General features: G+C 38.4%; 1 protein-coding gene across 1 annotated transcript in view; it reads right to left on the reverse strand.

The window, feature by feature from the left end:
* LOC133644325 (kinesin-like protein KIF1A) overlaps nucleotides 1-13,042 on the reverse strand; it is a 116,130-nt gene that overhangs the window by 87,869 nt on the left and 15,219 nt on the right. The window contains exons 13-14 of the mRNA XM_062038722.1: nucleotides 3,519-3,557; nucleotides 2,881-3,014 (exon numbers count right to left, since the gene is read on the reverse strand). Coding sequence (XP_061894706.1) covers nucleotides 2,881-3,014; nucleotides 3,519-3,557 — 173 coding nt within the window. The remainder of the gene's footprint in view (nucleotides 1-2,880; nucleotides 3,015-3,518; nucleotides 3,558-13,042) is intronic.

Genomic DNA, 13,042 nt, shown 5'->3' on the forward strand with positions numbered 1-13,042 from the left:
TTCATGGAGACTAACTAGTTGCTTAGCTACATTTCCTTGAGACTAACTTGTAGCTTAGCTACATTTAATGGAGACTAACTAGTAGAATAGCTACATTTAATGGAGACTAACTAGTGGCTTAGCTATATTTCTGTTACGCTTGCGAGGCATAGTGATGCCGGAGGTCGTCTTTTCAAATTGCAGAGGGATGTCAGGAAGCGGCTTGCAGGTAAGAATAAATTATTTATTTTAGTTGCAGACCAAAATAGGCTGCTCGGTGCCCACGGCACGGAAAACAAAAGAGTAGCCAAAAGATGCTAGTAACAAAATACAGACTATGAGCGTAAACGAGAGCGTAACTTGTTGCATGGGAGCAAACAACACCACCAGGCAGGGTGAGGCCAGCGCGTAAACTAAATAGCCCTCTGAATAGAGCCCGGGCAACAGGTGCGCGTCCCGAACACTAACCAGAGGCAGGTGTGAGCAATCAGTAACTATGGTAACCAAACTCAGAAGTGCTTAAACAGGAACTAGAAAGAGATCAAGACTAACAGAAAAACACAAGTGACTAGAAAACGTAAACAGAAATATGATCCGGGCAGCGGATCATAACGATTTCATGGAGACTAACAAGTAGCTTAGCTACATTTCATGGAGACTAACTCGTGGCTCAGCTTCATTTAATTTAGACTAACTAGTAGCTTAGCTACATTTCAATGAGACTGACTTGTAGCTTAGTCACATTTCATGGAGACTAACTAGTAGCTTAGCTACATTTCATGGAGACTAAGAAGTAGCTTAGCTACATTTCATGGAGACTAACTAGTAGCCTGGCTACGTTTAATAAAGACTAACTAGTAGCTTAGCTAAATTAAATGGAGACTAACTAGTAGCTTAGCTACATTTCATGGAGACTAGTAGCTTAGCTACATTTCATGGAGACTAAGAAGTAGCTTAGCTACATTTCATGGACACTAACTAGTAGCCTGGTTACATTTAATGGTGACTAACTAGTAGCCTGGCTAAATTTAATGGAGACCAACTAGTGGCTTAGCTATATTTCATGGAGACTAACTAGTAGCTTAGCTACATTTCATGGAGACTAACTAGTAGCTTAGCTACATTTCATGGAGACTAACAAGTAGCATAGCTACATTTAATGGAGACTAACCAGTAGCCTGGCTACATTTAATGGAGACTAACTAGTAGCCTGGCTACATTTAATGGAGACTAACTAGTGGCTTAGCTAAATTTAATGGAGACTAACTAGTAGCTTAGCTACATTTCATGGAGACTAACTAGTAGCTTAGCTACATTTCATGGAGACTAAGAAGTAGCTTAGCTACATTTCATGGAGACTAACAAGTAGCATAGCTACATTTAATGGAGACTAACAAGTAGCATAGCTACATTTAATGGAGACTAACTAGTAGCCTGGCTACATTTAATGGAGACTAAGTAGTGGATTAGCTAAATTTCATGGAGACTAACTAGTAGCTTAGCTACATTTCATGGAAACTAACTAGTAGCTTAGCTACATTTCATGGAGACTAGTTTTGAGAAAATGTTACAACCGGAATTGACAAAATATGTTACCGCATATGTCAGCAGCCACATTTTTTATGCATTTCTTTACTATATTTTCAAAAAATTTGAACAAGAGAAAAAAAAAACGTTTTCACATTGTCATTATGGGTTATTGTGTTCAGAATTTTGAGGATAAAAATGAATTTATGCCATTTTGGAATAATGCCGTAACATGGTTTCGATCCCCGGGCTCGGGGTCTTTCTGTGTGGAGAATAAGTGCTTATTACATTTTTACAAATATGTAGATAGAATCTTGTTACAGCAGAAAGTAGCCAGATGTTAACAGTAAATTAACAGGTATATTAAGACTAGTTTTGAGAAAATGTTACAACCGGAAATGACGAAATATGTTACCGCGTATGTCAGCAGCCAAAGTTTTCATGCATTTCTTCAAATATATTTTCAAAAACTTTGAACAATTGGAAAACATTGTCATTATGGGTTATTGTGTGCAGAATTTTGAGGATAAAAATTAATGTATTCCATTTTTGAATAAGGCTGCAACATGGTTTCGATCCCTGTGTGGATAATAAGTGCTTATTACATTTTTAGAAATATGTAGATAGAATCTAGTTACAGCAGAAAGTAGCCAGATGTTAACAGTAAATTAACAGGTATATTAAGACTAGTTTTGAGAAAATGTTACAACCGGAATTGACAAAATATGTTACCGCATGTCAGCAGCCACATTTTTCATGCATTTCTTTAAATATATTTAAAAAAAATTTGAACAATTGGAAAAAAAAAAACGTTTTCACATTGTCATTATGGGTTATTGTGTGCAGAATTTTGAGGACAAAAATGAATTTTTCCATTTTTGAATAAGGCTGTAACATGGTTTCGATCCCTGTGTGGAGAATAAGTGCTTATTACATTTTTAGAAATATGTAGGTATAATCTTGTTACAACAGAAAGTAGCCAGATGTTAACAGTAAATTAACAGGTATATTAAGACTAGTTTTGAGAAAATGGTACAACCGGAATTGACAAAATATGTTACCGCGTATGTCAGCAGCCACATTTTTCATGCATTTCTTCAACTATATTTTTAAAAAATTGGAACAAGAGAAGAAAAAAAAATGTTCACATTGTCATTATGGGTTATTGTGTGCAGAATTTTGAGGATAAAAAATTAATTTATTCCATTTTGGAATAAGGCCATGGTTTCGATCCCCGTGTGGAGTTTGCATGTTCTCCCCATGACTGCGTGGGTTCCCTCCAGGTACTCCGGCTTCATTCTATGCTAAAAGTCATTGTTGTTACTTTCAATCCTGTTACTCAAACGAGTGTCAAATCAAGTAGTAGTTTGTCACCTTAAGGCGCTCGATGGCCTGCTCGCTGCCCGGGCTGAACATGATGCGGTCGTGCAGGCTGGCGATGGATCCGGCCCGGCTGGACAAGGCGGACAGAGACGGGGAGGGACTCATGCCCGTCATGGCGTTGGTCACTGTGGAGAGGAAATGATTGACAGCTTGGCCTTTACCCATTATTGTTCTGGTCTGTGTGCAGGAAGCAAACCAAACAGATGCAGACAGAAAAAAAGAGGAGGCTGTAATAATAATAATAATAACAAGCGAGGCCAGCCAGCCAGCCAGCCAGCAGAAAGAATATATAAAACGGGACAAAATCACAATGAAATAGATTCAAGCTGCAGAATACCATTCAAAAATGAAGCCTCATTTCAGATAAGCACCAGCACAACTCAGTAGGACAAATGCAACGTAAAAGCAAAGTAATTGGCAGTAATTATTAGACATCTTTAATTGCCAGCGTGCAGCAGTTTAGCTCCCCGGTGCATTTTAAACACCATTCCATGTGTAACTGTTCTTCCACCTCACACAATGGTGGACATTATTCAAATGATAGTAACACATACAAAATGAAAACCAACAAGCCAGCAGAGAGCACAAAAAATCTTGCATTTTGAGGGAAGAAGAGGCAGGAAACACACATTTCAAATCCTGGATCTCAGCGGCGGAGCCTGGGAATGCTTGAAGGCGACGTGAGGTAGACACAGAGAGGAAGAGAGGAAGACAAACATTGATTTGTTTTACCTCCTGGACCATACTTGTATTATACCAGCCAGTGTACAGTACATCAGCGTAGTAGAAACACTCCTGCCAATACGCCATGGTATGCAAACCACCTGACACTTTTGTATCGGCGTAAAAATAAACAGACAATGTCATGGCAAAAACAACATGTGCTTAGAAGGACCATTAAGACTCAAATGCTGGTAGTGGTTTTATGCCAAGTCAGTGTTGACCCAAGTGAGGTAGTCTGACATCATCATGTACAAATACTACTTCATCATCCAAAAACACTTGACCCATGTGACGTCATCATGTACAAATACTACTTAATCATCCAAAAACACTTGACCCATGTGACGTCAACATGTACAAATACTACTTCATCATCTAAAAACACTTGACCCATGTGACGTCATCATGTACAAATACTACTTCATCATCCAAAAACACTTGACCCATGTGACGTGTTGGAAGCAGATCAGAATCATATCCATATTTAAGTGTTACTTCTTTCTAAACTCCTATAGTCATATAAAGAATAGCTAGTATTCTTCCTTCTTTTGAGTCTCATAGTAAGGTGTCGGCCTTCTAGATTGGAATGTGTCAGAGTAGAAATAACTCGGAGTAGTCTAAACAACGGGAGTGGGGGTGAAGGACAGAGGGAAGATCACAGTTCGGTGGGTTGGGAGAGACCGATCTGGACCGGGCGAGGAAACGCCGGTGTACTGGGTTGGTCTCACGTTTGTCCTCTAAGCTTGAAGAATAAACCACAAAATACCAACTACTGCCTGTTGATTGAATATAAACATCAGCTTATTGCCATAAAAAGAATCTGGGAGAGACTAGCAATTTGAATTCCACATTGGAGGAACGCTGGTCAACGCAACAATTTGGGGGCTTTGTCCGAGATGGCACGCTGTTAATTGATGACTTCTTGCAATCTTCTGGACAGACTCAAATGGCCAATACAAGGTGAGCAGAGCCTTTTTATATAAAATCTGCTTTAGGAGTCTGTCCTGAAGTCTGTAAGTCAAACACTGTTTTGTAATCCCAGGCACAGATTGGTGATTTTGATAGATTGATTGCATTTTTGCCGAGCCTGCCATTGCATTAAAATTGTAAATAAGTGGTCAACTCAGGCCATTGTGTCTCGATTACCGTGACGGGCAGTTTCATTGACGAGTGAACTAATAGTTGGGTGTAGCTTACCCTGGGAATTTGGTCGTCCCTTAATGAGTTCGGGTTGCATCATGTACAAATACTACTTCATCATCTAAAAACACTTGACCCATGTGACGTCATCATGTACAAATACTACTTAATCATCTGAAAACACTTGACCCATGTGACGTCATCATGTACAAATACTACTTAATCATCTAAAAACACTTGACCCATGTGACGTCATCATGTACAAATACTACTTAATCATCTAAAAACACTTGACCCATGTGACGTCATCATGTACAAATACTACTTCATCATCCAAAAACACTTGACCCATGTGACGTCATCATGTACAAATACTACTTAATCATCTAAAAACACTTGACCCATGTGACATCATCATGTACAAATACTACTTCATCATCCAAAAACACTTGACCCATGTGACATCATCATGTACAAATACTACTTAATCATCTAAAAACACTTAACCCATGTGACATCATCATGTACAAATACTACTTCACCACCCAAAAACACTTGACCCATGTGACATCATCATGTACAAATACTACTTCATCATCCAAAAACCCTTGACCCATGTGACATCATCATGTACAAATACTACTTCATCATCTAAAAACACTTGACCCATGTGACGTCATCATGTACAAATACTACTTCATCATCTAAAAACACTTGACCCATGTGACGTCATCATGTACAAATACTACTTAATCATCTAAAAACACTTGACCCATGTGACGTGTTGGAAGCAGATCAGAATCATATCCATATTTAAGTGTTACTTCTTTCTAAACTCCTATAGTCATATAAAGAATAGCTAGTATTCTTCCTTCTTTTGAGTCTCATAGTAAGGTGTCGGCCTTCTAGATTGGAATGTGTCAGAGTAGAGATAACTCGGAGTAGTCTAAACAACGGGAGTGGGGGCGAGGGACAGAGGGAAGATCACAGTTCGGTGGGTTGGGAGAGACCGATCTGGACCGGGCGAGGAAACGCTGGTGTACTGGGTTGGTCTCACGTTTGTCCTCTAAGCTTGGAGAATAAACCACAAAATATCAACTACTGCCTGTTGATTTAATATAAACATCAGCTTATTGCCATAAAAAGAATCTGGGAGAGACTAGCAATTTGAATTCCCCATTTGAGGAACGCTGGTCAACGCAACAATTTGGGGGCTTCGTCCGAGATGGCACGCTGTTGATTGATGACTTCTTGCAATCTTCTGGACGGACTCAAATGGCCAATACAAGGTGAGCAGAGCCTTTTTATATAAAATCTGCTTTAGGAGTCTGTCCTGAAGTCTGTAAGTCAAACACTGTTTTGTAATCCCAGGCACAGATTGGTGATTTTGATCGATTGATTGCATTTTTGCCGAGCCTGCCATTGCATTAAAATTGTAAATAAGTGGTCAACTCAGGCCATTGTGTCTCGATTACCGTGACGGGCAGTTTCATTGGCGAGTGAACTAATAGTTGGGTGTAGCTTACCCTGGGAATTTGGTCGTCCCTTAATGAGTTCGGGTTGCATCATGTACAAATACTACTTCGTCATCTAAAAACACTTGACCCATGTGACGTCATCATGTACAAATACTACTTCATCATCTAAAAACACTTGACCCATGTGACGTCATCATGTACAAATACTACTTAATCATCCAAAAACACTTGACCTATGTGACGTCATCATGTACAAATACTACTTAATCAACTAAAAACACTTGACCCATGTGACGTCATCATGTACAAATACTACTTAATCATCTAAAAACACTTGACCCATGTGACGTCATCATGTACAAAGACTACTTAATCATCCAAAAACACTTGACCCATGTGACGTCATCATGTACAAATACTACTTAATCATCTAAAAACACTTGACCCATGTGACGTCATCATGTACAAATACTACTTAATCATCCAAAAACACTTGACCCACGTGACGTAATCATGTACAAATACTACTTAATCATCCAAAAACACTTGACCCACGTGACGTCATCATGTACAAATACTACTTTATCATCCAAAAACACTTGACCCATGTGACGTCATCATGTACAAATACTACTTAATCATCTAAAAACACTTGACCCATGTGACGTCATCATGTACAAATACTACTTAATCATCTAAAAACACTTGACCCATGTGATGTCATCATGTACAAATACTACTTAATCATCCAAAAACACTTGACCCATGTGACGTCATCATGTACAAATACTACTTAATCATCCAAAAACACTTGACCCATGTGACGTCATCATGTACAAATACTACTTAATCATCCAAAAACACTTGACCCATGTGACGTCATCATGTACAAATACTACTTAATCATCCAAAAACACTTGACCCATGTGACGTCATCATGTACAAATACTACTTAATCATCTAAAAACACTTGACCCATGTGACGTCATCATGTACAAATACTACTTAATCATCCAAAAACACTTGACCCATGTGACGTCAACATGTACAAATACTACTTCATCATCTAAAAACACTTGACCCATGTGACGTCATCATGTACAAATACTACTTCATCATCCAAAAACACTTGACCCATGTGACGTGTTGGAAGCAGATCAGAATCATATCCATATTTAAGTGTTACTTCTTTCTAAACTCCTATAGTCATATAAAGAATAGCTAGTATTCTTCCTTCTTTTGAGTCTCATAGTAAGGTGTCGGCCTTCTAGATTGGAATGTGTCAGAGTAGAGATAACTCGGAGTAGTCTAAACAACGGGAGTGGGGGTGAGGGACAGAGGGAAGATCACAGTTCGGTGGGTTGGGAGAGACCGATCTGGACCGGGCGAGGAAACGCCGGTGTACTGGGTTGGTCTCACGTTTGTCCTCTAAGCTTGAAGAATAAACCACAAAATACCAACTACTGCCTGTTGATTGAATATAAACATCAGCTTATTGCCATAAAAAGAATCTGGGAGAGACTAGCAATTTGAATTCCCCATTGGAGGAACGCTGGTCAACGCAACAATTTGGGGGCTTCGTCCGAGATGGCACGCTGTTGATTGATGACTTCTTGCAATCTTCTGGACAGACTCAAATGGCCAATACAAGGTGAGCAGAGCCTTTTTATATAAAATCTGCTTTAGGAGTCTGTCCTGAAGTCTGTAAGTCAAACACTGTTTTGTAATCCCAGGCACAGATTGGTGATTTTGATAGATTGATTGCATTTTTGCCGAGCCTGCCATTGCATTAAAATTGTAAATAAGTGGTCAACTCAGGCCATTGTGTCTCGATTACCGTGACGGGCAGTTTCATTGACGAGTGAACTAATAGTTGGGTGTAGCTTACCCTGGGAATTTGGTCGTCCCTTAATGAGTTCGGGTTGCATCATGTACAAATACTACTTCATCATCTAAAAACACTTGACCCATGTGACGTCATCATGTACAAATACTACTTAATCATCTAAAAACACTTGACCCATGTGACGTCATCATGTACAAATACTACTTAATCATCTAAAAACACTTGACCCATGTGACGTCATCATGTACAAATACTACTTCATCATCCAAAAACACTTGACCCATGTGACGTCATCATGTACAAATACTACTTAATCATCTAAAAACACTTGACCCATGTGACATCATCATGTACAAATACTACTTAATCTAAAAACACTTGACCCATGTGACATCATCATGAACAAATACTACTTCATCATCCAAAAACCCTTGACCCATGTGACATCATCATGTACAAATACTACTTAATCATCTAAAAACACTTGACCCATGTGACATCATCATGTACAAATACTACTTCATCATCCAAAAACACTTGACCCATGTGACGTCATCATGTACAAATACTACTTAATCATCTAAAAACACTTGACCCATGTGACATCATCATGTACAAATACTACTTCATCATCCAAAAACACTTGACCCATGTGACGTCATCATGTACAAATACTACTTAATCATCCAAAAACACCTGACCCATGTGACGTCATCATGTACAAATACTACTTAATCATCTAAAAACACTTGACCCATGTGACATCATCATGTACAAATACTACTTCATCATCCAAAAACACTTGACCCATGTGACGTCATCATATACAAATACTACTTAATCATCCAAAAACACTTGACCCATGTGACGTCATCATGTACAAATACTACTTCATCATCCAAAAACACTTGACCCATGTGACGTCATCATATACAAATACTACTTAATCATCCAAAAACACTTGACCCATGTGACGTCAGCATGTACAAATACTACTTAATCATCCAAAAACACTTGACCCATGTGACGTCATCATGTACAAATACTACTTAATCATCCAAAAACACTTGACCCATGTGACGTCATCAAGTACAAATACTACTTAATCATCTAAAAACACTTGACCCATGTGACGTCATCATGTACAAATATTACTTCATCATCTAAAAACACTTGACCCATGTGACGTCATCATGTACAAATACTACTTAATCATCCAAAAACACTTGACCCATGTGACGTCATCATGTACAAATACTACTTAATCATCTAAAAACACTTGACCCATGTGACATCATCATGTACAAATACTACTTCATCATCCAAAAACACTTGACCCATGTGACATCATCATGTACAAATACTACTTAATCTAAAAACACTTGACCCATGTGACATCATCATGAACAAATACTACTTCATCATCCAAAAACACTTGACCCATGTGACATCATGTACAAATACTACTTAATCATCCAAAAACACTTGACCCATGTGACGTCATCATGTACAAATACTACTTAATGATCTAAAAACACTTGACCCATGTGACATCATCGTGTACAAATACTACTTAATCATCTAAAAACACTTGACCCATGTGACATCATCATGTACAAATACTACTTCATCATCCAAAAACACTTGACCCGTGTGACATCATCATGTACAAATACTACTTCATCATCCAAAAACACTTGACCCATGTGACATCATCATGTACAAATACTACTTAATCATCTAAAAACACTTGACCCATGTGACATCATCATGTACAAATACTACTTCACCACCCAAAAACACTTGACCCATGTGACATCATCATGTACAAATACTACTTCATCATCCAAAAACCCTTGACCCATGTGACATCATCATGTACAAATACTACTTCATCATCTAAAAACACTTGACCCATGTGACGTCATCATGTACAAATACTACTTCATCATCTAAAAACACTTGACCCATGTGACGTCATCATGTACAAATACTACTTAATCATCTAAAAACACTTGACCCATGTGACGTGTTGGAAGCAGATCAGAATCATATCCATATTTAAGTGTTACTTCTTTCTAAACTCCTATAGTCATATAAAGAATAGCTAGTATTCTTCCTTCTTTTGAGTCTTATAGTAAGGTGTCGGCCTTCTAGATTGGAATGTGTCAGAGTAGAGATAACTCGGAGTAGTCTAAACAACGGGAGTGGGGGCGAGGGACAGAGGGAAGATCACAGTTCGGTGGGTTGGGAGAGACCGATCTGGACCGGGCGAGGAAACGCTGGTGTACTGGGTTGGTCTCACGTTTGTCCTCTAAGCTTGGAGAATAAACCACAAAATATCAACTACTGCCTGTTGATTTAATATAAACATCAGCTTATTGCCATAAAAAGAATCTGGGAGAGACTAGCAATTTGAATTCCCCATTTGAGGAACGCTGGTCAACGCAACAATTTGGGGGCTTCGTCCGAGATGGCACGCTGTTGATTGATGACTTCTTGCAATCTTCTGGACGGACTCAAATGGCCAATACAAGGTGAGCAGAGCCTTTTTATATAAAATCTGCTTTAGGAGTCTGTCCTGAAGTCTGTAAGTCAAACACTGTTTTGTAATCCCAGGCACAGATTGGTGATTTTGATCGATTGATTGCATTTTTGCCGAGCCTGCCATTGCATTAAAATTGTAAATAAGTGGTCAACTCAGGCCATTGTGTCTCGATTACCGTGACGGGCAGTTTCATTGGCGAGTGAACTAATAGTTGGGTGTAGCTTACCCTGGGAATTTGGTCGTCCCTTAATGAGTTCGGGTTGCATCATGTACAAATACTACTTCGTCATCTAAAAACACTTGACCCATGTGACGTCATCATGTACAAATACTACTTCATCATCTAAAAACACTTGACCCATGTGACGTCATCATGTACAAATACTACTTAATCATCCAAAAAACTTGACCCATGTGACGTCATCATGTACAAATACTACTTAATCATCTAAAAACACTTGACCCATGTGACGTCATCATGTACAAAGACTACTTAATCATCCAAAAACACTTGACCCATGTGACGTCATCATGTACAAATACTACTTAATCATCTAAAAACACTTGACCCATGTGACGTCATCATGTACAAATACTACTTAATCATCCAAAAACACTTGACCCACGTGACATAATCATGTACAAATACTACTTAATCATCCAAAAACACTTGACCCACGTGACGTCATCATGTACAAATACTACTTTATCATCCAAAAACACTTGACCCATGTGACGTCATCATGTACAAATACTACTTAATCATCTAAAAACACTTGACCCATGTGACGTCATCATGTACAAATACTACTTAATCATCTAAAAACACTTGACCCATGTGACGTCATCATGTACAAATACTACTTAATCATCCAAAAACACTTGACCCATGTGACGTCATCATGTACAAATACTACTTAATCATCCAAAAACACTTGACCCATGTGACGTCATCATGTACAAATACTACTTAATCATCCAAAAACACTTGACCCATGTGACGTCATCATGTACAAATACTACTTAATCATCCAAAAACACTTGACCCATGTGACGTCATCATGTACAAATACTACTTAATCATCTAAAAACACTTGACCCATGTGACGTCATCATGTACAAATACTACTTAATCATCCAAAAACACTTGACCCATGTGACGTCATCATGTACAAATACTACTTAATCATCCAAAAACACTTGACCCATGTGACGTCATCATGTACAAATACTACATTGAACATTTACGTAATGGTAAAAAGTACTGAAACATTGAACATTTATTTAATGGGTAAAAAGTACTGAAACATTGAACATTTACTTAATTATAAAAAGTATTGAAACATTGAACATTTACGTATTGATAAAAAGTACTGAAACATTGAACATTTACTTAATAGTAAAAAGTACTGAAACATTGAACATTTACTTAATTATAAAAAGTATTGAAACATTGAACATTTACGTAATGATAAAAAGTACTGAAACATTGAACATTTACTTAATGGTAAAAAGTACTGAAACATTGAACATTTATTTAATGGTAAAAAGTACTGAAACATTGAACATTTACTTAATGGTAAAAAGTACTGAAACATTGAACATTTGTGCAATCATGTTCACACATCTGAAAACAGTTTAGCTCGTTACAGAAGCTACAAAACTGACCTTCCTTTGAGCAGATTGAGTTTCTGGAGCATCACATTTGTGGGGTCAATTAAACGCTCAAAATGGCCAGAAAAAGAGAACTTTCATCTGAAACTCGACAGTCTATTCTTGTTCTTAGAAATGAAGGCTATTCCACAAAATTGTTTGGGTGACCCCAAACTTTTGAACGGTAGTGTATATATATATATATGAAATACTTGAGTTGGTGAATTCTAGCTGTAAATATACTCCCCTATTAACCACGCCCTTAACCACGCCCCCACCCCACACCTCCCGGTATCGGAGGTCTCAAGGTTGGCAAGTATGCGACTTATACTCCGGAGCGACTTATACTCCGGAGCGACTTATACTCCGAAAAATACGGTAATAGTCTTCTTTTCAGGTGAGAGAGGACGCTAAAGGCAGTGCCTTTAAGGCACACCCCCAATATTGTTGTCCGGGTGGAAATCGGGAGAAATTCGGGAGAACGGTTGCCCCGGGAGATTTTCGGGAGGGGCACTGAAATTCGTGAGTCTCTCGGGAAAATCGTGAGGGTTGGCAAATATGGCAATCATTGGTCCATATACAGGTAGTTGCAAATGTGTGTATGTTGTGTGTGTGTGTTTGGAATCTGTGTCCTTGCGTACGTATGTGATAATGGGGGATATGGGTCAGTGGGGTATTGTTTTTAATAGGGATGTCCGATAATATCGGCCTGCCGATATTATCGGCCGATATATGCGTTAAAATGTAATATCGGAAATTATCGGT

This window comes from Entelurus aequoreus, linkage group LG27 (assembly GCF_033978785.1).
Source record: "Entelurus aequoreus isolate RoL-2023_Sb linkage group LG27, RoL_Eaeq_v1.1, whole genome shotgun sequence".
NCBI lineage: Eukaryota > Metazoa > Chordata > Actinopteri > Syngnathiformes > Syngnathidae > Entelurus > Entelurus aequoreus.